Below are 26,750 nucleotides of genomic sequence, written 5' to 3'. Positions count from 1 at the left end.
AGCTAGCTGGTAAAAACGTTGGAATCATGTGGTGCGGATTGAACCATTTCATACCCATTCTCTCCTTCACCGGAGCTCGTATCTGCATTGTGATAGATGCTATGAGTATTTCTCTTGCAGTCTTGTTCATCAAATTAGATTGACAAATGTACAATGTGCATTAGCTTGCATTTCGCATGAATGTTTCCAGGAACAAGACTGTAATGTGACTGTCAATCGCAAGCGCTTCGGGGTAGCGTATGCGGAGACGTGGTCTCATGCGTCGGTTTACGAATATATATATTGCTCGCTTGCGTTCTCCAATGCAGGGCAGATGGTTGCCGAAGCCATGTATAATAAGACTGAGAAAAATCAACCCCGCTTATGATGACTGCTGTAAACGTAGATGATAATGCGTGTCTATTCAAACGCTTGAACGCGGGTATCGTAAGCATATAAAACCAAATACTCCAATGCTCATGCAACGCCACTCCTTGCACACCTTGTCATCGCTCATGGGATAGCTGCGGGATCCTTGGGCCAATTGGCCGCGAACGCTGTCCATGGTGTGCCTCTCATAACCAGATTGCCGTCCTTGTCAGGTACGTACAACTGTGGCTCATATCCTTGTACACTTGCCCATGACCAGAACAACCGCCTCCAGTAGCAAGTTACTGCCGCTGGTGTCAGATATCTTCTGGTAAATGTCTCGTAGCTGTTCTTTGCAATCTCTTCTGCTTCGTTGTCATGCGCACGGTAGTATTCCATGGCCGATTCGAGGTTTCCGAAGTTCTCGGATGCTTCGATATAATTTACTTCGGGGCCAGCCAGTCTCATGAGATGGGTATGGAATTCTTGCCATTCGAGAGGGTGTGTGATCAGGGCTGAGCGACATAGTTGGAGGTACTTTAGGCGGCCGGAGTAGGATGTGCCTTCAGTTTGGACGGTGAACTTGTACCTGAGAGGTGGTTAGCATCGTTCTGTAGGTCTTGCGTAGTCTTGTATCATACCCGCAGAATTGCCTTAGATTCATAACGTCCTTGGTATGCGGGTCGCTGGCGTTGTTGATAACCACAGGCTTGATGTCACTCCACTCTTTGCCTTCGCTGACCCGGACCAGCTCCTTCCTAAGCTTGGCCATCTTGACCTTGCCCCTCCATACGACTCTAGGGTCCTTCTTCGCCCACGGAAGTTCTGTCTCCTTCTGCTCGATCTCCTTCCTGATGCTGTTCCAGCTCGGAGCGTGCGTATAGTTCCAAGCCCAGTACGCGTAGTTTGGCATCATCCAAATGTCCTTGTACTCTGGCCCTTCCTTCCGTGTATAACCGAAGAATGTTCCATGTTTCCTGGATCGCCGTGGCAGGTCGTCAAGCGAAAGCGAGAATTCAACGTTGGGGATGGCGGGGTCGGATGTCGAGGCAGTCGTGACGGCTCGATCAATCTGTGCCAGAGTTCCTAGAATGCGTTCTCTCTCGTTTCCGTTTGTCACGTAGCATTCTTCTGGTTTTCCGGCGTCGACAACGAATAACTGCGAGTACGGTGTCAGATACGATGTGGAAAATTGTCAAACGGATGTGTGTACCTCGCCCTGATAGATCATAACCCGAAGCATGCATCTTCCTGCCTCAATCTCGATATCCTGGACGTGTACCTTCCTGCCTTGCCGAAAGCTGACCGCCTGATCCAGACTGTGATACAGCTTTGGAAATGCAGAGTCGCATTGCTCATGACTAAGTGTATGCACATTGGCATGCACATCGGCATTGAAATCCCAATCTCGCTGAAGATTTCTATGATGGGAGAAAGGTAGGTAGTTGTGCTTCGATTGCCCCCATATGGACCATAATTGCGTCGCGATTACGAAGGTAGAGATATAGAAAACGAGGTGCGAGAAAGAAAGACGGTACGCCTTTGGCATCATGATTGCATAACGAGTGAACAACGCGCGACTGTATTAACGAATGACTGAGGGTAAGCAATATGTCGGAGGACGAAGTTGACGAGAGGCAAGAACCCCAAGAGATGGACAAGACTCAAGAGAAAAGAGCCCGTCAGATAGTGCCCCATTTGATACGAGCGTCCATTCCAAAAAGCCTCGTCTGAGCAAAGCTAACCATTCGTAGCGGATGCGCGTCCATGCGAACCCCTGGGCTATCCCCACGCCATCACAGACCGGGCAAGTGAGAGCTGACAGTTCGATTGGTGCCCTATCAGAGAGCCGCTGGAGCCGGACACGATAAGCGCATGGCTTGGAATACGATCAAAAGGATCTGGAGGTGTCAGGAAAGAGTGGATAGGAGTGGCTCGCCCGGAGCGTTCAGGGGTTGAAGCTTCAGTCAGACCCTTGCGCTAAGATCCTTTAGGCTCGGCTAGCTTTCTCTGTAGCTAGCTCACAGGAGCACGCGTACGCGAGCGACTCTTACCACGAACGCTAACGCGCATCACTAGGGACACCGCGTGCAAACCGCCATATTGCATTCAGCCGGGAACCATACAATCACACGCGAGCGAAGTAGAGGTGTTGGAGAAGTCTCCGATGCAACAACGACAAGCAATGCCATGCAATTGGGGAACTCTTAACCAGCACGCGCGTCTTAGCGCGGGAGCTTAGGTGGGCTTGTTGTCCCCTGACATCTGCAGCTCTATCTCTTCTGCTAACTGTACAGGGACGTGATGAGGTGCTGCGAGGCGATCATCACAATCCGGAAGGTGGGATCAGCAACATGCCATGAAGACCCAAGCGCCTCAACCTAGACACAGCAGCCGTTAGACCCTGCGCCGCATTAGGGGTCTATATACCCCTCTATCTTATCGTCGGCGACCACTTGTTTGAGATACCTGATTGTCCAAAAAAGATTGCGCACTCCTCAGCACTCTCATCAAAAGCCGTGAGCTACGTGCACGAGGTACTGAGCTCTATCTAAATTGAGAATGCGTTCTTTCATTTACCGATACGACATGGTTCGATAGAGGGGCGGGCGGAGTGCGGCACAGAAGATTGGTAGAATGCCTGACCACGAAGAGAGCATGACCTGAAGCTGGCGCTTGACCACCCTTCTGTCCCGACGCATTTAGCTGCCTTGAAACAACACCAAGACACGACCATACACGATACATTGCACACCGATGCCATTGAAGATCAGATCATGGCGCTTCGATGCTTGAGAAGCAAAACAGCGCAAGAAGCTATTCGTCGATACGCCACTTCTGTTGGTCCAACATTAGCGTTCTCATGCATACCGTTGAGCCGCTTAGGACTAAAAACAACAGGAAACTAGCCTATATAAGCGACAACGCGAGAATGCTCCTACACAACAGTTGCGCTCACCAGAGAACAACATCGGACCATTGCTCGACAACTGACCGTTACATGCGGTCATACATGCAGACCAGCTTGCTATCCATAGCTTGACTGATATAGCGGAGCGTGGAGATGCATATGCACTAGTTTCATAGAAGAACTTTCTAGTTCACGGGACTTGACCTTGTATCATGTCACGGTTCATGGAGCGTCCCGGTGTAATCTTCTAAAACCTCACACACGGCCGCCTCAACATTCGCGGCATTTTGACCGTCTTTTGAGTAACGAAAACAACTTTCATTAGCAGCACGTCGTTCAGTAAATGTATCAAAATGCTCGCCAATCTTAGCTTACATTCTCTTGTCTCTCATAGATCATGTTTTCCTTATGGCGTTTGCCAAGAGTGAAGAAGGCTTCGTGCAGTCATGTCCGTACTCATTTGCGACCACTTAGGACCAGTCCCCATGTCTAAACGTGTTGCTGGTGAGGTTATATGCTGCGACGGATGTGATGTTCTTTTGTTTATTCAACAACTGTACTCCTGCCACATAAGTCTTTCATCAAGTTTTATCATCTGATCCATCCCCAGTCAGCTGTATTAGACTGCTTGCCATTACTTAAACAAAGACTGTACAAGTGTTGTTTTCTAATCGAAACGAACCTTCCTGGAAGCGTTGCAATGGTGTTACTGCCGAGGATTCCAGCTCCACCATGCGCTAAAGGCCTGTAATGGACGACCATTCAGTACCGGCAGGAGCATGACGGAACATGTCTGTCAGGCTGTATGTAGTGTGCTGCTCTAGGTGTGCAAGATAAGGAGACAGACACAATGCTGGGCCACTTCATGAGGGTCTGGACTAAACATCGTATCAGTGCGCATGTCGATTGAGGCTCGTCAAGTTGCATTGGTTAGGCGAGAACTGGTACATCATGTCTGCTCTGGGTCTGAATATGTTTCGAGGTCGAACTACCATGCATGATATCATGGTACCTGGATTGAGTCTAAAACGTAGGTCTGCTCGCAAATGAGCGGGTTTGGTATCTTGTACGAAAGAGGCATATTGTAAATGCCTGTGGAAATTGTCTTCATTTGACCAGGATTTGTAGTCGATATTCATGTCCGTCCGTTGGAAAGTCCAGCGGCATCCCAACGTGGCGACTTGACTCGGTCTTGCAATTAGCATGCCTAATCCCAACAAGACGTCACCAGAGCTCTCGAACGGAAAGTAACTTGAAAGGATGTTTCGGAGTGTCTTTTCTTTTGTTCGATCATTCTACACACCTTTTCAAAGTACTGTAGGAATTCGTGCATATTTGAAAAGACACGAGTGATAGATTCCCCGTCAATAACAGTGAGCCTCATGGCTTCGTTGTTGATTGACTACGTACAAGTCTATGAGACTTATAGTATTTTGGAGAGGGTATGCAGAAGCCTGAGTATTCCACTATCAATAGTAGAAGCCCCTGACCAAGAGGGACTATGTCTACTACCGCTTGTTGTTCTTCTTTCCACCATTCGCAACCGATTTAAGCGCCGCATGTTTAGGATGCTCCTTCAAATGTTGATGTAATTGTGTCTTGGACGAAAAGCCGGCACTACAGCCAGCGCACTTATTCTTTACATCTGGCTCTTCACCCTCAGCCTGTTTTGCAGCTTTCTTTAGGCGTTTCAGCGCAGCTTTGCCAAGCTTGGGTTCTGGAGGGGCAGCGACTTCTGGTTCTGTGTGATCGCCAAGCTTCAACTCGAGGTCCTCGGTCGTTGCTGTTGAAGGATCCGTGCTGGCACCAACAAGTCGAGCCTCGATTTCGGAGCGTGAGGCATATTCATCGTCTACGTCTGAGCTGGTTTCTGAGCCAGTAGCTGATGCAGATACTGTGTTACTAGGTGCGACTTTTGTTGAGGGCGCCTCTTCCTCGTCCACACTATAGTCGTCTAAATCAAGCTCAGTCGTTTTCTTTGCAAGGTTTTGGACAGATACGTCAGAGCCTTCGTCGCCTGAGACATCAACATGCTTCGCAAGCTCGTCCTCAGCTGGTAAGATCTCATCACTCTTGAGAGCATCCTCGTCCAAGTCTAGATGGGCATTATCCTTTTGCATCTTTTTCTTGAGAGCCTGGATTGCTTTCTGATGCTTCTTGCTCTTCTCGTGGGCGTCATATTGTCGCTCGCTCTTGAATGTCTTGTTGCATGCCACGCATTCGTACAGATCCTCTTCGACTTCTTCTTCACTCTCCTCCTCAACCTCGTCGGCCGGCCGTGCCGTAGCCCAATGCGGCACTGCTTGCTCCTCTTGTTCCATCTTCGCCATCTGCGCAGCCCTTGCGCGTGCAGCCTGCGCTTTTCTGGCGTCACGCTGTGCCTTGGCCTTGTCTTCGGCCGTCTGCGTGTTTGGAGTGTACCGCGGATCTCGCTTCCGTACGAACGCAACCAGCGTCCTGACGGCATCGTTAAAAGCCCGTCTACCCTCATCGCGAATCTTTTGGTTTTCCTTCTCAGCCGCCCGACGGTAACGACGATCAGGTTGCAAAGAAGGGTTGTATTCGTCCAGCCATGCAAAGCTCTTCACTGTAGCGAAGCCGTTCCAAGCTGAGTAGAAGTCACGTACAACGCCTTCATAGTCATCATCCTTGTGACCAAAGGTAGGGTAATCTGGTACGTCGAGATCGTCGTAGTCTGCCGCGTACTCCTCTTCGCGGGCAAGCTGTTCGAATGTCTCCCGCACGAAGCCAAAGAAGCCATTCGGCGAGTCTGAAAAGTCGACGTTCCCCCTGAACTTGCCCATCATCTGCGTTATGTCGTCGGCTGTCGTAACCTTCATGTCACCCTGGTAGTGTTCGCCAGAATCCTCGCCCGTGCTACCCCGCAGTATATCCCTCTCGTGTGCATCGTACCATGCGCGTTCCTGGTCATCAGAAAGTACTTCGTATGCGGATCGGACTTCGGCGAAGAGGGCAGTGGTACGTTCAACATCACCATAGTTTCGGTCGGGGTGTAGTTCGAGTGCTTTCTTTCGATATGCTTTCTTGAGCCTGGGACGTGTTACTACTGTCGTGGCTATCAGGTCGCTGTAACATACTCGTCTGGTGTGGCATTGCGTTCTACACCCAGCAGTTCGTAGTAACTCGTCTTCACTTCGCCCGCACCACTGGCCGCATCCCCGCCACCAGTGGATTGTGATGCACCCATGTTGATTGCCGGCTCCGATGCAGCTAGTCACTATGGCCTGAACTTAGTCTACAGCTCTTCGGGTCTCGAACTACTTGCAGTGGCTGTATGCTGCAGTTGAATTGTGTGGGCGTATGTGAGTCTTGGCGTGGAACTTTGTAGATGAGCTTTCACAGCATTCCCGGTGCGCGTGCGGACAGCCCTGCAATACACCGAGACTATCCCGGGGTTCACATGGTGGTGTTCTGGTGAGTCGCGAAGAGCTATGTTGCGTCACGACAAGCAAATCGCCTATGACTGTGCGCTTGGCGTTGATTGGTCGCGGACGGTAGAGGCGAAAAGTTTGAGCAGACAGTGATTGAGGAAGAGCGCTATTGGAGCCACCATAGTCTAGACAACGCCGAAAGCCGGCACAAGCCATGCATTTGTTTTGATTCATAAAAGAGGCGTTTCCCCATGTCTTCGTAATGGCGCAAGGCTATCTCCATTGAATTCTGGGGGTCTCCATTTAGCGGCATCCTTCACAGGCAGACAGGCGCATGACCCGCGGAACAAGTCGCCGTTGTTGACAAGTCGTTATTCCCTCATTCATTACCACTTCCCCTCCACCCACACGTCCAATACAGGTCGAAACACAAACTTCAAGTTCCATCGTCTCCCTACTCAGTCGCATTTGCATATCCCAAGCGTGGGTGATCGCTGGAAGGCTCCGTTAGCTTGGTCCACGGAACTGCGGCGGAACAAGCGTGGAAGGTACCCCGCTAAGCGTTGCAACCACTCAGCTCCCCACGTGCATCCTCTGCGCCTCCTGATCGGCCAGCCTTACCACGGTTCCTCGTCGACCTTTCCCCAAATATGAAGTTCGGCCATCTGTTCAAGCAAACACTCCGGGATGAGGGCTTCCCGCCAGAGTGGGTCGATTCCGCCATCTCTTACTCGCAGCTCAAGAAGTGCATCAAGAGGCTTACCGACGAGCTGCAGCAAGTGGGCCTTGATCCTGCGACCCTGTCCAAATTGTTGAAGCATGTCGAAGACTACAACGCCTCTACACAAGAAGATGATGAACAAGAAAGACCATTCGAGTATATCCTCAACCCCGACAGTTCTAGGGATAATGCCTCGCCGTCACGGAAGGCTTTCCATCCAAAGTTACTCTTCTACGTAAACGAGACAAGTGGAGAGGTCCTGAGCGCCCAGCTGGATGATGAGACCAGGCGCAAACTCCAGATGCTGGCCGTTGAAACTGGCATGTCTGATTTGCGCGTCTTGGACGATTCAGGCTCGCCAATGCAATCTGCCAATTCTGTAGATCCAGCCAGTACCATGACGACCACCCCAACAAATAGCTCTCGCAGCCGACCCGGTTACCGTACAGTCGAGGTTCCCATTACCTCGGACACCGAATTTTTCACCAGGCTTACCAGTGAAGTCACAGGGTTGGAGAAACTGCAAGAGCGCGAACAAAAACGAATGAACCTTCAGATTGAAGCGTTAGGGAAACAAGTTGCCAAGTTGACCAACCCCGACCGAAGAGCCAATAGAAAGATGCTCACTACTTGGCGTCAGATCTTCCAGATATACGTCGAGGAGGGCATTTTCTTTGGAACAACGGAGATTGATCATAAATCGCATGATTCGGAAAAGGCAATGGCAAGATTGGCTGGCTTCTCAAACAAGATTGCTAAGGCCGGTCTGGTGGAACAGTTGAAGAAGAAGGAGAACCTGCAAGCGCTGAACACTTTTATGCACATCAACCGAGAGCTTCTCCAAGGCCTACGATTCGGCGAGATCAATCACAATGCCATGATGAAGATTCTCAAGAGTATGTTTTCGATTCTTTCAAACGTAGACCCGGTAGGCTAACCTTGCACTAGAATTCGACAAACGCACAGCTTTGGGCGTAAAGTCCACGTTCCCTCGTCAAGTAGAGTACCCAGAGTTCTCAGAACATCTCGCCAAGGCCGTCTGCGCCGAAGTCAACACACAGATCCTCTCCCACGTCCCGCAAATAGATGACTACTCGTGCCCCATGTGCATGGAAATTCAATGGCGGCCCGTAAAACTCAGCTGCAACCATACCTTTTGCATCAGGTGCTTGATCGTCATGCAGAACAACAAGCAGTACAACTGTCCCTTCTGCCGAGAGAAGACAGTTTTCGATGCAAATTCAGGTAAGCATTCCTCCATTCTCTACCCGTAAGAAATCTTCTAATGGCCCGTCACAGACAACCTGGATACCGAACAAGCTGCCTTTCTCAAAAAGTGGTTCCCAGAAGAAGTCAAGAACAAGCAGCGATACAATGAGCTGATGGCGGGTGTGGATCAGTATGGAGAGGTGTATGCGACTGAAAAGTGCGTTGTCATGTAACCAATCGCTACTCTTTTGGATCGCATGCTAAATTTGCCGTGTTTGAAGGTTCATGCGCGCCGGCTCTCTGTGGTAAGTCACATCCATGATCCCTATCGAGAGGGTAGGCTAACATCTCACTAGGCATATGATTTGATCGTATCGACGGGTGCAGTGCAATTTGGCAATAGCCGTTTTTGAGATTCGAGATACCCAGCACAATTTGTGCATGTACAATAACCAATAGACTAATTCAACATGTCTCTATCATGGCTGATCTATCATGAGCCTTATAGTAGTATCATCGTCAGCAGTGAAGTGAAAGCATCAACATGGGACGTGAGGATTCGAGGTGATTGACTTCGTATAGAAGAGACCCGGGGACCGGGATATAGATAGTAATGTGGTAGACAAGCAAGGAAAATCGTACAGTGATGTGCTGCTACAACAGCGAAACTATATCTTTCGATCTGTTTTTAACCAAGGAAGAACTCCGTGCCTAGATGCAACCAAATAATACGCTATAAAGAGAGAGAAGAGAATGCCAGTCTGAGGCTTGTTGAAGAAATTATACACTGCGCTCTGGGCTTTCACCCTCGGCAACAACAGCTACGCCCAATCCCCGGTCTGGAGACTGGAGAACGAGTTGTTCATGCCGCCTTGCTCTGATGAAGTCGGACACACTCTTGATCAGGATGAACCAGCCGACAATCATCAGTCCGTATGCTATCCAGTCACTGCCTGTAATGGCACTCGCGGCGGGTGTCATGTCACTGCCACCCGTGCTTCCACTGCCAACCTTGTTGGGGTCAAAGTCGTGGGCGTTTGGGTCGTTCGGAACGCCACCGTCGAATCCCTGCCCAGGGTTGTCATTGCTGCCGTTGTTCGGACTAAGTACGGCGGAGCGGAAACCGAAACCGAATTGTACGAGTGTGATACCGAGACCAGCGCGGGATCCATTCTTTGCAGCGTGGGTAGTGTGGAGCAGATAGGTGAGGAGGAAGCCGACGAGTTGGAAGGACATGGAGATCATAGCGTTCCAGAGGAAACTGAAGAGGGAGCCGACGGGAAGACCTTCGACGAAGACTTCATCGCCGAAAGTGCCGGGAGCGAGGATGGTGGTTTCCCAGTAGGGTGGCGTGGCATCTGCGGCAGCTTGTTCGTAGGTCTGGTGGTTGTTAGTAATGCTTGATATGGTGCACGTGTATTCGAATACGCACCGGAGGCTTCTCCTCAGCGTCCTCCCCTCTGGTCGGCTTTGCGCTCAGATTTGCCCATACACCACCGTTGCCTCCGCCATAGACGCGTCCGCTGCTCGGCGCCTGTGTGTTGAAGACTGGCAGTTCCGTTACTCTCCTTTGGATGCCCGGAGCCACGGGCTCGTCTTCTGTCCTAGGTGTTCCCCGCATCAGCCGCTGCCGATCATCGCGCCCATCGTTATCGTCGTCGTCGTCGGAATCCGAGTCGAACGTGTCGGCGAGTGTGCGGTCTTCCTCGTTTGGTGCGGGATCCTCGGATAACAGCCGTCGTGATGTGCCGTTTGGTGATGATGCGCGCGAGTGGAATGACGGTGGCGGCGATGCAGGCGGCCACTGCTGACCAGCCTGCAGCCTCTGGGGAGATTCATCCTCGTCCTGGGCGGCTACCTGTGTTGATGCGTTAGTTTGGGCGTCGTGGAGGCAATACAAGGAGGTTGCGCGGGCGCAGGATGCCCGGGACCAACTGGGACAGCGTACCCTCTCGTAGCCCTGGCTAGGCATGTTGCGCGGATAACCGGATGTGTGACGTGAAGGGTGCAATGCTGTGTTTGTTATCGAGTGTCGACAGGCGAGATGGTGGTAGGAATAGGCCGGGCAGCAGGCGTGGACGAGGGAAAGGCGGCGGTTGTGATAGGGAAGTGCAGGTGGTGGAGCGTGTCAGGCGGCAGATGCAGCGGAGGAGGCGTTTCAAATGCAGTTGCCTGACTTTGTCGCTTTAGGCCATGCGACACGGGCGCTGCGCCACGATCCAATAATGCACGGACCACGCACCTGGACCCTGGTTACCGAAGCATCATCGACTTTTGGATCGTCGAAGAAAGTGAACGAGATCCGTCTTGGACTATTCGCACACAGCAGTCATGGCAAATACCGTGAGTCTACAGCCATGCATCACAGCATAGTCAGCTGACACGCAACTTCAGATCACAAAACAATACACCCGTCTCCTTGCCCTCTGGCCCAAGGACGCTTTGCGCCCCAATCTTCCCTTCACACGGGCAATCGAACATCATGGCAAACCATTCGGCCTGCAACCCATAACGCCCGCTCCTGAAGAAGGCGCAAAGCCTCAGTCCCCTGCATCTACAACACCAGCTGCATCGTCACCGCCTGCGAACCCCAAGCTCGAGCAAGCCCAAGTGAACGCACTATTTTCCTTGCTGGAGAACCGATACAGTACCACATATGCACTGTCGCCAGGTGTACTAAAGCCCACATCTGCACCAGAGCACTACACAAGGTTAATGGACGAGATTGAGCGGGCGCCTAAAAAGACGTGGTGGGAGGCCAAGCTGGATCAATGGAAGATGAAGATTCGATGGTCATGAGGAACCAAATTATGACTCTGTATTATATCATGATGTAAAATTAAGAGAAAAAATCAGAGAGACCCTAATATGTCCTCACTCGTTCACTTCAATTCATTACGACATCCCTGGTTTCAGAGGGGTTACTTAAGAAAAGAACGAACACAGAAGAAGGTTCGCAGAACCTTGTTATTATGTTTTTGTGCAGATACATGCAACGAGATTCATCGACAAGCACGTCTCATGTGAGACGTTGCGTCCGGGACTCGATAATTACTACGCCCAACAACTGCATCCAAACATCTAACCTGATCAGTGCTAGCTTTTCTAGCGCCTAAATTGAGTATGCCTTAAATCGACGTACCTACCTCCAGGCAGTCTTCCCCAACTGACGCTCTTTCTCTCCAAGCTGCACCCATCACATTATGGACGACACTAGCCAACAGCATGACGAAACTCCCACTAAAACTTACATCTTGCCTGCTTTGCCGACCGAACTGTGGCTCAATATACTCGACCATGTGGTCACGTACGATACTCACATTTTTGGTCGCTCCCCTTGTTATATCAGAGGAAAAACGCGTGACCTTCAGAGACTACAATGCGTATGCAGATCGTGGAGGGTATTACTTTCGCCAAACTAATCTCATAGTTCATATGCCTGACATTGTACAGGACATGATAAAGCCAGCAGTGTATCGCCATGTAGCACTTGACCGCAACGGCAGCCTTCCGGGACCCCAAGACAGTCATGGTATGGAAGCAGACCACATCACAGCCCTGGCCCGGCTCTTAGATCAAACGACCGATTCTGGTCTTCCTAAAGCTTCCTGGGTTCGCTCATTCAGTATTCAAGAACATACTGCGAAATACTGGAAATCCAAGAAATTACGGAAGAAGGCATTGTCCGACCTAGTCTTCCATATGACAAACCTTCACGAATTCTGTTGCCGCTTCGTCCTCAACTATCCCACTATGGCATCTATTGCACGGTCGCACGGATCACAGCTTACAAGAATGGTTATGCATTTCGGTGGGGACATCCATACATCAGAACGCCTTCTACTCTTGAATCACTTTACGGCTCTGACAGAACTTCGTCTTAGCGTTTCCGACTCGTATACGATTGAGATCGAACCACTTGACCTACCGAATCTACGTTCACTCGAATTGGTCACGGAACCGGCTACTGGCAAATTATTGGCTTGGCTCACCCACTGGAATATGCCCGTTCTTTCAGCTTTTGCTTACTTGAGGCCACCTAATCTCTATGCGTACGGAATGCGCCACAAGCGTCTTCTGGCAGCTTTCATGGCAAGACATGGCGCTGGTTTGAAAACAGTAACCGTTGACTGCACTGCTCCAAAACTCACAGTTTTTCCCTATACACCAGCGTTGGACATATATAAGCAAATTGATATACCGGAAGTCATTGAAGGCCTTCCCATATCAGTGACGCAAATTTTTACCTGCGAGTTTGGTCAGAACCTAGGTTATCAGGTGCTAAGACTGGAGTGCCTATTCCAGACAGTGCAATCGCTGCCACCAGAACGCAGTCTGCATACAATCCGCGTGGTTTCGAGAGATAAGTATCTCGGTGGATCGCCGTTTCTCTGGCGGGACAAAATGAAGTGGGCAGACACGAGAAGAATAAATACTTGGAAAGATTTCAACAAGTATGCAGAAGGGCTACTGGAGCTGGGTGTTTCAATGTTAGATGAGCAGAATATCGTTCTTACGGACGTCCTCGAGGAGATGAAGCCATCGCAAGAGTCAATCAGTACGGAGCTCCTAGAGAGCGCGACTGATGCATTGCTGGAGTCAGAAGAATAGTGTACGTTGAGTACTAGAAGAGAGAGAGAGAGCCTATTGTACCATTTTATAACATACATGTACTCACATACCTCTCGTGAAACCCTCACACTCAACATCCCAGTGTGACGGCCAAACCGGTCCCTCATACCCATCCCAACCACCACACATCATACCAACAGCGAGCAATAGGCCTGCCGCACTCGGAAAGTACGGCGTAGGTACCCTCGTTCCACCCTCCGGCATGCCCACCTCATCGAAAGCATTGTTCACATCAAGCAACTGACTAACCGCTCGTTCTGCATCACCCCTCCTCGCCTCCGTGATGGCCAACAGTGAGAAGTCCCAGCCGTACGAGAAGGGAAAGTTCCAGGTCTCGTGTACCTTGGCAACAGTGTTGTTGAATACTGTCGTGTTAACGCGGGAGTCTGGAGGTAACCAGCCTAAAGTTTGTGTGTACGAAGTCAGTCTATGTTTCACACGCAGTTCGTGTATGGGAGTCTTTACCGTAAATACCTAGTATACCAGGATGGTCTTCTGTATACTCTGGTGTAGTCCACATATCTGGTATTCCCTCGTATGTTACATATGCATCTTCTTCAGTGGGAAAAGGTGCGAGGTTATCATGTACGTGTATCCACGACTCTGGAACAGACTTGTTTTGTCGTACTTGCCATTTTGATGCCACGTCGAGACCGAAGCGCCAGTATGCCAGCTCGAAAGTGGGGTTGATGGTGTCGTTGGGTTTAGTATTCTCAGAGACTGGGTACATTGGAGGCCCAAGATCATAACGGTTCGTCGTGGAGTTCCAGAAGGCATAGCTGGCCATGAAGTCTGCCACGCCTATCAAGATATCGTCCCATTTTTCAAGAGTCTTCGCGTTTGGGAAAGATCGATATTCCATTTCGGCAAAGTACATCGGATGCGGTTGTTGCCAGATGAGCAGGCTGTTGATTTCACCTGGCGCAGACCGACCGCTTGGATCGCTCATCTTGCCGATGCGCGCGCCTTCGTATCCTTGCTTCTCTGCCCTGTCGAAACTGCTGGGTAGGAAGCGTTTGTAAACGCCGATGCTACGGTCATAGAGGTCCCATTTATCCCAAAACATCCAATGAGCCAGATGCCAAAACACCATTTCCATATGAAACTTGCCGTACCAGCCATTGTTCACCAGGCCGGATTCTTGCGCCGGATCTTTGCCAGCCCCGTTGACAGCCAAGAGGTACTGTGAGAGGACTGTGCGGCGCTGCAACTCATCAGCTGAAGAGTTGCTAGCGGAAGGAAGTGACAAGAATGCGCCGGTCGACCAGTAGGCTGCCCACCATGTCTGAGCCTTTTGCTTAACCGTCTCGGGTGTACAAGACATATTGACCGCGCGAGGAGCGTATGTAACAGTGAAAGAAAGCTGCTCGGAATTCTGGCTGGCAGCTAGGATATACTTGTGCTCATCGCTGTGTAGGCGTGAAAGCCGAGCGTACCCTTCCCAGGCAATGTCCGCTACATATGTTGTTGCATCCAAAGTGTGAGTGATTGTCGCACCTCTGTTCCTGTACTCGTCTGTGGTGGTGTGGTTTGAAGTAGCGTTGAAAAGACCAACAAATGGCGCGTCGAACTTGTTCTTCCCGGTCGCATAAGGAAAGTCAAAGAAGACACCCAATCCCGCTGTCCTTACTAGACTAGACGATATCTCCACGGCCACAGTATCTGTCTCTGGACTGGCAACAGTTGTCACCCGAACCTCTGATCCATGAATGAAGAAAGTTGAGCTGATGATACCTTCCCAGAGGTCCAGTACCTGCTCTCTGCCATTGAGTAGTTCTTCGGTGACATTGCCTCCGGCAATACCGCCGAACCACAGTCCGACTCTTCCCAGATTGATTCGATGTGGGTTCGCAATCATCCATTGACTGATATCTTTTTCTTCGGGATTGGGTTGCGCGTAGTTGACGAGACGACCGTGAGTCCACCAGTCAACGCCGGTATAGTCCGCCGGAGTCTGATTTGTCGTCGAGTTGTGCCATCCCCATGATGACAGGGTATTATGTGGAAGGAAGGTCTGCAGTCCCGTAATGTCAACACCAAACGCAAAGTTTCCGTTGCCAACTTGGACAGGACTGTATGGGTTCGATTGATTAAGTTTGAGGTTATACTGCTGGACAATAGATTTACGATTAATCTTGCTCTCCACGCCCAACGACGCAAAAGAGAGCAAACACAAGGCCCTAGCCCACATCTTCAGCTGTATTGTAACACGTTGGCTTCGTGATTCGTTCATACCAGGTGCTGTCCGCTCATCTTTATAGAGCTTATGACGGCATCCTCCGTGATGCAGGCTAATTTCCCGGTTGATCATCTTTAGTTGATCATTGCCATCGGCGGGGTCAACCATAGAGTGTATGGCATCGGGCTATCTCAGCCCGATGCCACGGGATCGTACATTGTACACGACTGGGCCCTCTTCGGCGTCATGAAAAGACAAAGGATGCGGCGGACGAGCAACTAAGAATGTGGGGTGGAGGCGGAGGTGGAGATGAATCCCTGTTCGCACTAACTTTATTCGGACACGCGTTCTTATCGATAAGGGTTTCTAGAAGTTCGAAAAAATTGGCGACACGCAACGCGTATCCCGTCGCAAGCATACATACTCGAGATTTTCACACGGTCTGTTCAATTGCAGGAACAAAGATGTCTAAGGAAAAGAGCTATGAATTGAAGGTAGAGCAGAAGGAAGACCAAGCAGTAGAATTGAAGAAAGGAAAGAAGAGAAAGAGAGCTCAGCCGGCGAAAGATGGCTGGAGCGGCAAGAAGGGAGCTGGGCAGATGTTGAAGTTCGACGACTCTGAGGATGAGATTCTCAAACCTACTCCAGAGCGCATTGCGCAAGCCGGCGAAATCACGAAAGCAGAATCGAAAGCGACGCAATCCAGCAAACCCCAGCAAAAGCCTGATCAACAAACACGGCCGAAGAACAAGCAACACGATAATGCCCGAAAACTTCAACAGGACCTTAGAGTACCATCTCACGTGATTCAGAAGCGTGATGAGCTACGGCAAGTCCGTAAGTCGCTTCCGATCTGGCCACAAGCGGACGCCATCAGGGCAGCTCTTCAGAGAAATAACGTCATGGTATTAACTGGAGAAACTGGCTCTGGTAAATCAACACAAGTGCCTCAGTTTTTGGCCAATGAGTCCTGGTGTACCGGATGCATAGCAATCACGCAACCTCGAAGAGTAGCCGCGATCTCGCTGGCACGTCGTGTGGCCGATGAGATGGGTAGCTTACTTGGTGACAAAGGCCCTACGGCAAAGGTGGGATACAGCGTCCGCTTCGACACAGCTGCGGGAAAGCACACCAAAGTCAAGTTTTTGACAGAGGGTATGCTACTTCAAGAAATGCTCAGAGATCCAAACATGTTGCAATACAGCGCGGTAGTCGTAGACGAGGTTCATGAGCGAAGTGTTAACGTCGACTTGATACTTGGGTTTCTCAGGAATCTGGTGGCCGCTAAAGAGGGTAGTACAGCAAGAAAGCATCCTCTCAAGGTCGTAGTAATGAGTGCTACAGCAGACGTAGAGGGCCTTGTTAAGTTCTTTGGAGACAGCCAGCCTGTGTTGAACACCGAGAAGACGGTCGCGAAGACTGCGAAAGAAAACAAAAGCAACGTCTCGACCTGTTACGTGGAAGGTCGCCAATATCCAGTCAAGACAGTGTATCTCCCACAGCCAACGCAGGATTGGGTCGAAGCAGCCCTAAAGCTTGTCTTCCAGATACATTACAAGGAACCTTTGCCAGGTGACATTCTTGTGTTTCTGACAGGTCAAGACACCATCGAGGGGCTCGAGAAGCTTATAAACGACTACGCTGAAGGTATGGACGACGAGGTTCCTAAGCTTCTTGCGCTGCCTCTTTTCGCCGCCCTTCCACAACACGCCCAGCAACGCATCTTCCAGCCAACACCCTATCGCACGCGGCGCGTTATCCTTGCGACTAATATCGCCGAAACATCAGTTACTGTCCCTGGTGTTCGTTTTGTGATAGACCGTGGCAAGTCAAAGATAAAGCAATTCCGGAATCGCTTGGGTCTCGAATCGCTACTTGTAAAACCAATCTCCAAGTCTGCAGCTATCCAACGCAAAGGTCGAGCTGGTCGTGAAGCACCTGGTCAATGTTATCGGCTGTACACTGAAAGCGGATACAATACTATGGAAGAACGCACAACGCCCGAGATCCTGCGTTGCGACCTTAGTCAGGCAATCCTGACAATGAAGGCGCGAGGTGTCGACGATGTACTCAGTTTCCCATTCCTCGATCGGCCACCGCGAGAAGCCCTGGAGAAAGCTCTCTTACAGCTCTTAAACCTACAAGCACTCACCGAGACCGGTGGGATCAGCGACACTGGTCTCAAAATTGCTAAGTTCCCACTCACACCTACACTCGGACGAGTACTAGTTGAGGCAGCGAAACCAGAGCGAGACTGCCTACTCGACGTGGTCGACGTTATATCCGCACTCAGCGTCGAGAACGTCTTCCTGAACCTTGTGACTGAGGAGCGCAAAGAAGAAGCAGAAGAAGCTAGACGTGAGCTGTATCGTCGAGAAGGTGATCACCTAACACTTCTCATGGCTGTGCAACGATACGCTGCTGAACAAAAGTCACAACGCAAAGCCTGGTGCGACAAGCACTATGTATCTCACCGTGCCATGGAGAATGTGATGAACATCAGGAAACAATTAAGACAGCAGTGCACACAACAGAAGCTACTTTCGGCCGACGACGAGGAGTCCGAAAGTGCGCCCTCGGAAGCTAGAAGTCAGGCCATACTCGCATGTATGCTACGAGGATTCATCTCCAATACAGCGAGATTGATGCCGGATGGCAGCTACAAGACGTTGATAGGCAACCAAACTGTAGCTATTCACCCCAGTTCGGTGCTCTTTGGAAAGAAAGTGGAGGCTATTGTCTTTAATGAGTTTGTGTTCACAGGCAAGGCCTGGGCTAGGGGCGTCAGTGCAGTTCAGTTAGATTGGGTGTCAGAAGTGGTTGAAGCCATTATGTAGATTGAGCAGTAACATGGTCGTTTGCTGAGTTCTTGATCTCATCTTTTGTTGTTGTTTACCAAACTTTTGTTCTCACGTAATATGTGTACATGTACAGCTTATATGCCTCTAAGTCTGGGCAAGCTCAAAGCACACCTATCACCTTCTCCTTCCCACTCCAGCACCTTCTTTGTCTGCCAGACTGACAACCTCACCAATACCTGCTGCTTCCTGCTCATCTTCCAGCGCACGAATCTCCTCCCTACAATCCCACCATTTCTCCTCTGACCTATCGAAACCTAGTTTCTTGATTTCCTTCGGGCTCTTCTCCGCGATCTTGCCCTTCTTCTCCAATTCCTCCAGAATAATATTTTGCCACTGTTCTGACGTACGGGCGTAGAAATCCCGTAAAGATTCGAATGGACGTGGGTGCGGAAGAGTATCGGTAAGTGCAGAAATCTCTTCTTGAGGTCCAAGATCTTCGGAGTGAATAGGAGCAACGGCAGGGGACTCTGAAACGCTCGTTGGAGCTGTCGATTCAGACTTGTCATCCTCGTCGCCTTCCTCGTCTTCAGAATCCTCCTCGTCTTCGTCTTCTGAGTCTGCCTCATCTTCGCTGCCTTGCCAGTCTTCAAGCTCACGCTTGAAAATCTCAGTCACGCCGTCCAGATGATTGAGGTTGACAGACCAGAGTTCGTCAAAGGTGAACTCGCGATCGCCTTTCTCAAAGGTACCCCCGTAGATGTAGAGTGTATCGGCCTGTACCGTAAGCGCGGCATTGAATCTTGGGTGTGGGTACTCGAAAATCTTTGGCTTTTCTGGTCTCGCTTCTTCCTCCTCTTCCTCTTCTTTGGGTTTCTTAGCTTCGTCATCCGAGTCTGCATCTGTAGAAACACCGGCCTTCATCTCGAGAGCTTTAAGATTGGCTAGTAGCTCCTCCTCTGCGGCCTTGCCACGATCTCGGCGATTGATATTTGCCTGTTGGGCAGCCTTCTTGTTCGCGTTCAATTTTGGTCGACGCAGACTAAGTGGCATGTAACGATTACGCTCAACGTTCCAAATAAACAGCTGGTTGAAAAACTCGGAATCAATGCCCTCTTCGCTTTCCTCCACATCGTGCACGCCACCGAAGAGAACACCTCGACCCTTGTGGTAAGCCATTGTTGCACCCGCGCGCGGCGGGTTCGGTGCATTCGCTGGTTTCTTTCGCTTCTCCCACGATACAGTTGGAAGCGTTGTCGATGGCTGATCGGCAGGTGGAGGTGTGATGCGTATGAACCAGGTATCATCGTGAACCTTCGGCTTCAGTACCATGCGCGACGCTGGGCCACCACTGCTAGTCTTCTTACCCTTTCCTTGCTGCTGTTGCTTGCCACCAGCCTGAGTCTTGACGCGAGAGTATCCACCATAGATGACTGCACCTTGCTCATGTGGCAGCAGACTAAAGCTCGATCGCGCGTCAGGTACTGCGCGGGCTGCTTGGAGCTTTGGTGGATGCCACGAAAAGTTGACGCAGTCGTAAATCCAAAGATCGTTAAGATATTTTGTGGTAGCAGATGTATCTTGGAAACCTCCAAATAGGATGATATATTGTTTGAAACCAACCATGCGATGTCCGCTTCGCGCTGGCGGAGCGGCTGTCTTGCTCTTTCCCTCCATGCGCGTCCATTCTCTAGTGACCGGATCGAGCTTCCAAAAGTCATTGTAGTGATAGAACGTCCCTTGCTTCGGAGAACTAAACTCTCCGCCGAATAGATAGATTTCTTTCGTGTTTGCCGCCCGGCACCAGGCATGCCCAGATCGAGGCAGTGGCGAGTTCGGACTTGTGACTTGTTTCCAGGAATCTTGCTTGACGTTGTAGATCATGAGATCGTTGAAGAACTTCGCGGTCGCTCCGTTGAAATACTCGCCTCCGAACAAGAAGATCTCATTTTCGTTTGCTGGATTGGCAATGAGGGTGCTTGAAGTCCGGGCAGAGGGCGGCTCAGCGGGTATCTCCGTTATCGCATGATGTTGTTCCTGCTCTTTCGCGTACTGTGCTAAGATGGCATCTAGGTCGACATCTTCCGCGTCGGAGTCGATCTCCTGTGTCTTCGAGGCGACCTTCTTGTCTTTCTTGCCTGCTTTCTTCTCTTGCTTGGCTGCCTTTGCTGCTTTAGCTGCAGCTTTGCCTCCCGCTGCCGCCTTCTTCTTGTCCTTAGCCATTTCTCAACCTGGGGCCTGAATCAATGCAGTCGCAAAACGCTGTATGTGTGGCAGCTGTTCGGTCTGCCGATAGAAAGTTCTCCGCGTTTTGCCCCTCAATTGGAAATTTTCCCAACGTTGGCGTTGATTCTACAGCACCTTGCTTCTGACTTTGCAAACACCCGAAGTGATTGCAATCAAGTATTCAATTCCGAATAATCCTAATCAATAAGCACGTTCTTGCAAGTGCAAGTGCGAATTGTCGCGTGCAGCCTGTTCAGTATCGTGAATCCTTCGGAGCAGGCGCTACGGGGTGGGCTTCCTTATCGATAGCAACCATACATTCACTCCCCGCCTTACATCTAACACTACAAACGATGACGAAAATGATACAAGCGGCAGAGATCCTAGGACAGAAGAGTCACGTAGTTCCTGGTATTACACTAACCTCGCACACTCGGCCAGATCTCCGAACTAATCATAGTCAGGCAAGCTACGAATTACGGAGCACTTCTTCGAAGTACCTCGTGACTATGGTACGTTGCAAAACCCATTTTCAAATCGTCGTTTGCTATCTGAAAGTCGTAACACAGAGCAGGACTGCGAGCTCAATAGCTATATATGATGATACTATCGTGCTGACACTTCCTTCCTCTCTAGGCAATCCTTCGGCAGGAACAATCCAGCTCTTCGCACGCTCTGCTCTGAAAGCCGAGAAGCCCGCAGACTACACTTCAAAGTCACATCTCGAGCTCTCCAAGACCCAGCTTCCATGGCTCGTATATCTGCAAGGCGGCCCAGGCTTCGAGTGCCGAAGCCCCGAAAAAGTCTCATGGACTCAAACAATTCTCGATAAAGGTTACCGAGTGCTCATGCTAGACCAACGTGGAACTGGTCTTTCAACTGCAATAAGCCAGTCGAGTTTACAGTTGAGGGGTGACGAGAAGGTGCAGGCAGATTATATGAAGAGCTTCAGGGCTGATAGTATTGTCAAGGACTGCGAGGCCATAAGAAAAGCATTGACCGAGGATTACCCCGAAGAGAAAAAGAAATGGAGCATCATGGGACAGAGCTTTGGAGGATTCTGTTGCTTGACTTACTTGTCTCACCACCCCGAAGGAGTCAAAGAAGCGTTTCTTTTCGGCGGCTTGCCACCACTAAGAGATGACCCAGATGAAGTTTACGAGCGCCTATACGCACGTGTCAAGAACAGGAACGAAGGGTATTACGCAAAGTATCCTGAAGACATTGATCGCGTTAAACGCATTGTCAAACTCCTCTCTCGTTTCGGCGACACGACTGTGCGCGTCCAAGGCGGCGAAGGCTTCCTTTCTGCACGTCGCTTCCTGCAGCTTGGAATTTACTTCGGTAAACATGGAGGTTTTGATGATGTCCACGAATTTGTTCTCCGCGCCGATACTGATCTGACCCAATTCGGACATTTGACACGACCCACCGTTCTCGCGCTAGAGGCAGCACAGAGCTGGGACACGAACGTCATTTATGCACTTCTCCATGAGCCAATCTATTGTCAAGGAAAGGCGTCGAATTGGTCTGCGGAGCGTCTCATTTCCAAACACCCCGAGTTCTCGCTTTCCCGTGTGGATGGCGACGAGCCTGTCTACTTTACAGGCGAGATGATCTATCCCTTCATGTTCGATGTTTACCCAGAGCTCGCCAAGCTCAAGACTGTTGGCAACCTTCTGGCCGAAGAGAAAGACTGGCCGCAACTGTACGACAAAGAGCAGCTGAAGAAGAACGAGGTGCCTACTTATGCTGCAGTCTACGTTGACGACATGTATGTTGACCTTGATCTGAGCATGGAGACAGCAAATTCTATCAGGGGATGCAAGACTTTCATTACGAACACGATGTACCACAATGGAATCGGTGCGAAAACGGATGAAGTGCTGAGGCAAATCTTCTCTCTGAGAGATGATGTTATGGATTAGGCAAGAAGCTTCGTTGATGGCCGACGTGTATGTCATCCAAAGTACGAGTTTAGAACCATCCATCACGTCTACTGCTTCATAATCTTCTGCGCCTGCTCCAATTGTGCTTTCAGATCAACATCCCAAATCCATCTCATCCTGTGCATATAGTTTTCCTCGATTTTATCAAGGTCGTCTCCGAACAGCTCGAAATCGTACAACTTGCCAGCTTCGTAACTTGTTTTCACGATCTTCTGTGTCCTCTCCCGTCTGACCTGGTCGAACGCGCCAAAGGCTCGCTGCAACTCGTCAACGTTATTCGCGTCCTTGACTAGATTAGCGAGGATGTAAGAGTCCTCTATACACTGGCCAGCGCCAGCGCCTTGATGGGGTGTGGTCGCATGCGCTGCGTCTCCAAGTAGACAGACACGGCCTTTGGTATAGGTGTCGCAGGGTGGATGCTGGAAGAGCGCCCAAATATCTGGCTTCTGCATTGCCCTGACAATCTTTTGAACATGTGGACCCCACTCTTTAAAATCTGCCTCCATCTCCTCCTTCGATGTAGTCACAACCCATTTCTCATCGTCCCAGGTATCGCGAGAGTTAAATGCGACCACTACAACAGTTAGCAAATGTCCTCTCTAGACGATGACTGACCTTACCATTCATCGTCTTCCCATGCTCAATTGGAAACGTGAGCAAATGGCCATGATAGCCAAGATACATCTGGCTGTTCCGTGCTACATCATCGCCCAACAGCTCGACGGCCTTGTCCATGGGTATCAGCCCTCTATAGGCATACTTTCCAGAAAAGACAGCCTTGGACGCGGGATTGTCTCTTCCAACTAACCACTTCCTCGTCAAGGACTTTATGCCGTCACAACCAATCACGGCGCTGTGCTGTGCTGTCGAGCCATCAGCGAACTTGAGCACGATATCCCCAGAGCCATCTTGAGCTTCATTCATCTCCACAAGCCTCTTGTCGAACTTGGCAACACCATCGGGTACGTCTTTGACAAGTTCGTCCAAGAAGTGTGCTCTGTATACACCGCCGCGCCCTCCGCTCGAATGCATGGGCACCTCAAAAAGTGCATCGCCGACTTTCTTGCCCTCTCTCACATATCCCTCCTTGTCCTCTCTCCTAGCGTCTCCCACCCGAATTGTGAACCAGGAATCCATCTTGGAGTTGTCTGCGTTCCCTGTCTTGCATTTCAAAAAAGCCTGGTATATCTTTGGGGACAGGAACTCCATCGCACGTCCAGCATTGGGACCGAATGCTACCCCAGCGCCGATTTCACCAAAGTGCGGTGCGGCTTCATAGATGGTGACAGGGACATCGAATTGGACGAGGGCTATTGCAAGGCAGAGGCCGGATATTCCACCGCCTACTATAGCGAGGGAGTAGGGTTTCGAAGACGAGCTTGTTGGAGCCATCTGGTTGAGCTTGAGACCGAGGGAGATGTCTTCAATGGTTGGTGTTAGCTACTGCGTCTGCAATGGAAGAGCAAAACCATTGCCAGTCGCGGCTTTGCGTACTCACTTTGATCTTTACCGATATGCACTCCGGTGGCGCGTGGGACGACAGCTCGCTAGACGTCATCTACTGCGTACTTATGCAGTGGTCCTGCAGTACCCAGAATAACACGACACCCACATATTAGTACGCAACGGCGTGTGCATCATTTGGACGAGTGCACTACCCGATACTGAGCATGCTGGACAAGAGCTCATCCGAGAAGAAAAGCGCCAGGCGGTATTGGACAACTCGCCGCGAAGTGGGGCATTTGTGTAAATGTGTGGGGTAGACGACTGTTCGGGAATGAAGTCGGCGGTTGAGGCATTGCGCATATGTCACCAGGGACCTCCTCTATCAGGCGCTAAACCTAGCCGAGTGCCGAATTACATCCACGACCTGACCGCAATCCTTTTGGTAACGCAGGCAGTGATCATCGTGTATCCTCGACTCATTTGACATATTTCTGTAGCTGTAAGTATTGCTGTTCCCATGGATGTGAGGTAGTTCAAAGACGTGTATTGTTGTTGAGCTCTATCATGTATACGTGACCTTTTCCCAGCCTCGTCATGCCGTCATCAGCTCGCTCTTTCGCAGCTGCATATCATCGTTACACGCAATACCGTTCTCAAAACCTTCACACGGGAATTTCCGCTGCATGTGCTAACACTACGGTAGTCTCTTCTGTCGGGTTCATCTCGTTTCTTAAGTCTATCATCCGTTAAGTCCGATCATCAATGCCGCCATCAAGCTATGCTGCTCTGCAGCCCCCAAACGAAGAGGGAGAGAAACCAGTAACCGTACTGGTCACTGGATTTGGTGTATGTCAATATTTCCCTCCAATCCCCTGTGTTTTCTCCAATGCTCTGTAATCCGGCCCACATCTCCTATTGTGCTTCTAACCAGGCACATTGGATGCGATCATTTGACAGACTAACATGTATCCAGCCATTTTTAGCGAAAGTACCCAAGAACTCTTCCTGGGATATCGCTTCTACACTTCCAGCTCTGATACCAAAGTCACCCAAAAACCAAACTCCGATCAACATACACGTTCACCATGAGCCCATCCGCGTAGCATATAACACTGTCGTCAATCTCGTTCCCCAGCTTCTTCCACCGGCCAATCCTCTCTATCCCTCCCCAGATATTGTGCTGCACATCGGTCTAGCAGCCGGACGAAACTACTTCGCCATCGAGCAAGGATCCCACAGTCATGGGTACGGGAAGATTCCGGACGTAGACGGCCAACGATTCGAAGACTCTGCAGCAGAAGAGCATTTCCCATCTTCAAAATACCCACACAAACTAAAGACTAGCTTCGATACATCTGACGTCCTTGCGCTCTGGAAAGTGAACTTGGGAAACACATCTGCCAACGGCACTAAAAACAATGAAGGATGCACTGATGTGCGCATCAGCACCGATGCCGGAAACTTCTTGTGCGGCTTCATCTACTACAACAGCTTGGCGCATTATTTTAATATCAAGGAGGATGAGAGACCCGTCATTTTCCTACATGTCCCTGATTTGAGCAGTAGTGAGGATAAGCTAAAGGAAGGATGGGAAACTACAGTCGCTTTGATCAAAGCGCTAGTCGAGAGTAGACAGAAATCAGGCGGCAAGGTCGTCGATGGGGACAAGAAGGATGGAGAACTGGAGAATGGCAAAAAGGAAGAGCGGACGGACAATAATTTTGTATAAACGGATCAGGCTCCAGCACAAAGATCAGAAAGGGGGGGGACAAACCAATCCTTCATCCTAGATTGGTTAGAACAGGACGCCCTTTTTGAGCCCCGCATCATCCTTAGACGTAAGCATAGGGGCTCTCTAATTGGTTGAATATCATATATACATAGCCGTTGAGCAAGTTGACACTCGCGACAGATACTCTACATAGACGGCCACTGTGAGTCACAGGAAAATGGGCGTCAATACTGATAAGCCAAGTCTTGGCCAACACAAGGGTCAGTAGTATATGATAATGATGCAGAATTCATATATATGCTCATGCATCGATTGTGCTCTCCACGCTTCATCCCCTGTATACCAAACTAGATCATCACCCTCTGATTGCCCTCAATGTCTCCATCACCACATTCCCAGACAGCTACCCACATCCTTAGTCTCGCCAACTACACATCCCATCACCTCGTTCCACTCACCCCGAAGCCCTCCACTCCACTCCTACCCTCCTCTCTCCGCCTCCGTACCGTCATTATCAGTCTGACAACGAACAACCTCTCCTACGCACGCCTCGGCCATCTAATGGGCTGGTACTCTACGTATCCGCTCCCCACTACGACACCCGCTCCGTATGACGATTCTGCAAGGTACGGCCGCGTTGCAGCATGGGGATATGCCGAGATTCTAGAAAGCACTGTCGAAGGCATTGAGAAAGGAATGAGCGTATATGGCTATCTTCCCAGTAGCACAGAGTGGGAGGACATAACTGTAGAAAGGGCTAAAGATGTACGGGATGGTAGTGTGATCGACGACCAAGTTATTGTGACAGACGCACATAGACAGCATCTGTGGAAGATCTACAACCGGTATCGGATTTGTGGTCCGCTTCCTAAGATGGCTGATCAGACTGAGCAAAAAGACGAGTTGGGCTGGAGTGCGCTGATGATGGGTCTTTTCACAGTTGCGCATAACCTCTGCAATTATGTTTTCCCTCCACAGAAAGTAGATGGAGGGACGAGGGAACAGACGAGCCGGATACATCCCACAGGAAATGGGGAGTGGAGCGTCGAAGACGCGGACTTGAGAGATGCGACGGTTGTTGTGCTCAGAGTTGCTATCAGTCAATCAGTCAGTTGTCAGTTCATCTTTGCGGTTCAAACTGTCAGTCTGGAGGTAGTGAACTGACCTGATTGACTGCCAAGACATTTTTTAGAATCGCGAACTGAGA

The 26,750-nt window shown here is 50.3% G+C and overlaps 12 protein-coding genes across 12 annotated transcripts; 6 read left to right on the top strand and 6 right to left on the bottom strand.

Annotated features, from left to right (window-relative positions):
• Window positions 1–492: 492 nt before the first annotated feature.
• J4E82_010585 (uncharacterized protein) lies at window positions 493–1,731 on the bottom strand (the record flags this gene model as incomplete). Its single annotated transcript, XM_051736796.1, has 4 exons — window positions 493–937; window positions 990–1,507; window positions 1,562–1,667; window positions 1,724–1,731. The coding sequence occupies 4 exons, from the start codon at window positions 1,729–1,731 to the stop codon at window positions 493–495; spliced, it is 1,077 nt and encodes a 358-aa protein (XP_051583442.1).
• A 3,036-nt stretch (window positions 1,732–4,767) lies between these two features.
• Window positions 4,768–6,467, bottom strand: J4E82_010584 (uncharacterized protein; the record flags this gene model as incomplete). Its single annotated transcript, XM_051736795.1, has 2 exons — window positions 4,768–6,310; window positions 6,358–6,467. The coding sequence occupies 2 exons, from the start codon at window positions 6,465–6,467 to the stop codon at window positions 4,768–4,770; spliced, it is 1,653 nt and encodes a 550-aa protein (XP_051583441.1).
• An 834-nt stretch (window positions 6,468–7,301) lies between these two features.
• J4E82_010583 (uncharacterized protein) lies at window positions 7,302–8,814 on the top strand (the record flags this gene model as incomplete). The annotated part of the gene is made up of 3 exons (XM_051736794.1): window positions 7,302–8,268; window positions 8,321–8,617; window positions 8,672–8,814. 3 exons carry the CDS (start codon window positions 7,302–7,304, stop codon window positions 8,812–8,814), a joined length of 1,407 nt encoding a protein of 468 aa, XP_051583440.1.
• Window positions 8,815–9,361: 547 nt separating this feature from the next.
• On the bottom strand, window positions 9,362–10,553 carry J4E82_010582 (uncharacterized protein; the record flags this gene model as incomplete). Its single annotated transcript, XM_051736793.1, has 3 exons — window positions 9,362–9,961; window positions 10,014–10,439; window positions 10,530–10,553. 3 exons carry the CDS (start codon window positions 10,551–10,553, stop codon window positions 9,362–9,364), a joined length of 1,050 nt encoding a protein of 349 aa, XP_051583439.1.
• Window positions 10,554–10,912: 359 nt separating this feature from the next.
• J4E82_010581 (uncharacterized protein) lies at window positions 10,913–11,380 on the top strand (the record flags this gene model as incomplete). Its single annotated transcript, XM_051736792.1, has 2 exons — window positions 10,913–10,924; window positions 10,976–11,380. 2 exons carry the CDS (start codon window positions 10,913–10,915, stop codon window positions 11,378–11,380), a joined length of 417 nt encoding a protein of 138 aa, XP_051583438.1.
• A 404-nt stretch (window positions 11,381–11,784) lies between these two features.
• J4E82_010580 (uncharacterized protein) lies at window positions 11,785–13,192 on the top strand (the record flags this gene model as incomplete). The annotated part of the gene is made up of 2 exons (XM_051736791.1): window positions 11,785–11,982; window positions 12,035–13,192. The coding sequence occupies 2 exons, from the start codon at window positions 11,785–11,787 to the stop codon at window positions 13,190–13,192; spliced, it is 1,356 nt and encodes a 451-aa protein (XP_051583437.1).
• Window positions 13,193–13,640: 448 nt separating this feature from the next.
• J4E82_010579 (uncharacterized protein) lies at window positions 13,641–15,560 on the bottom strand (the record flags this gene model as incomplete). Its single annotated transcript, XM_051736790.1, has 1 exon — window positions 13,641–15,560. One exon carries the CDS (start codon window positions 15,558–15,560, stop codon window positions 13,641–13,643), a length of 1,920 nt encoding a protein of 639 aa, XP_051583436.1.
• A 296-nt stretch (window positions 15,561–15,856) lies between these two features.
• On the top strand, window positions 15,857–18,229 carry J4E82_010578 (uncharacterized protein; the record flags this gene model as incomplete). The annotated part of the gene is made up of 1 exon (XM_051736789.1): window positions 15,857–18,229. The coding sequence occupies one exon, from the start codon at window positions 15,857–15,859 to the stop codon at window positions 18,227–18,229; it is 2,373 nt and encodes a 790-aa protein (XP_051583435.1).
• A 138-nt stretch (window positions 18,230–18,367) lies between these two features.
• J4E82_010577 (uncharacterized protein) lies at window positions 18,368–20,413 on the bottom strand (the record flags this gene model as incomplete). Its single annotated transcript, XM_051736788.1, has 1 exon — window positions 18,368–20,413. One exon carries the CDS (start codon window positions 20,411–20,413, stop codon window positions 18,368–18,370), a length of 2,046 nt encoding a protein of 681 aa, XP_051583434.1.
• A 356-nt stretch (window positions 20,414–20,769) lies between these two features.
• Window positions 20,770–22,344, top strand: J4E82_010576 (uncharacterized protein; the record flags this gene model as incomplete). Its single annotated transcript, XM_051736787.1, has 3 exons — window positions 20,770–20,827; window positions 20,881–20,928; window positions 21,053–22,344. The coding sequence occupies 3 exons, from the start codon at window positions 20,770–20,772 to the stop codon at window positions 22,342–22,344; spliced, it is 1,398 nt and encodes a 465-aa protein (XP_051583433.1).
• A 68-nt stretch (window positions 22,345–22,412) lies between these two features.
• On the bottom strand, window positions 22,413–23,923 carry J4E82_010575 (uncharacterized protein; the record flags this gene model as incomplete). The annotated part of the gene is made up of 3 exons (XM_051736786.1): window positions 22,413–22,939; window positions 22,986–23,786; window positions 23,860–23,923. 3 exons carry the CDS (start codon window positions 23,921–23,923, stop codon window positions 22,413–22,415), a joined length of 1,392 nt encoding a protein of 463 aa, XP_051583432.1.
• Window positions 23,924–24,573: 650 nt separating this feature from the next.
• Window positions 24,574–25,540, top strand: J4E82_010574 (uncharacterized protein; the record flags this gene model as incomplete). The annotated part of the gene is made up of 2 exons (XM_051736785.1): window positions 24,574–24,657; window positions 24,785–25,540. 2 exons carry the CDS (start codon window positions 24,574–24,576, stop codon window positions 25,538–25,540), a joined length of 840 nt encoding a protein of 279 aa, XP_051583431.1.
• Between the last annotated feature and the right edge of the window lie 1,210 nt (window positions 25,541–26,750).

Source organism: Alternaria postmessia (assembly GCF_024291825.1).
Source record: "Alternaria postmessia strain BMP 2775 chromosome Unknown scaffold_133, whole genome shotgun sequence".
NCBI classification, from domain to species: domain Eukaryota; kingdom Fungi; phylum Ascomycota; class Dothideomycetes; order Pleosporales; family Pleosporaceae; genus Alternaria; species Alternaria postmessia.
This window is presented reverse-complemented; position numbering and strand designations above follow the sequence as displayed.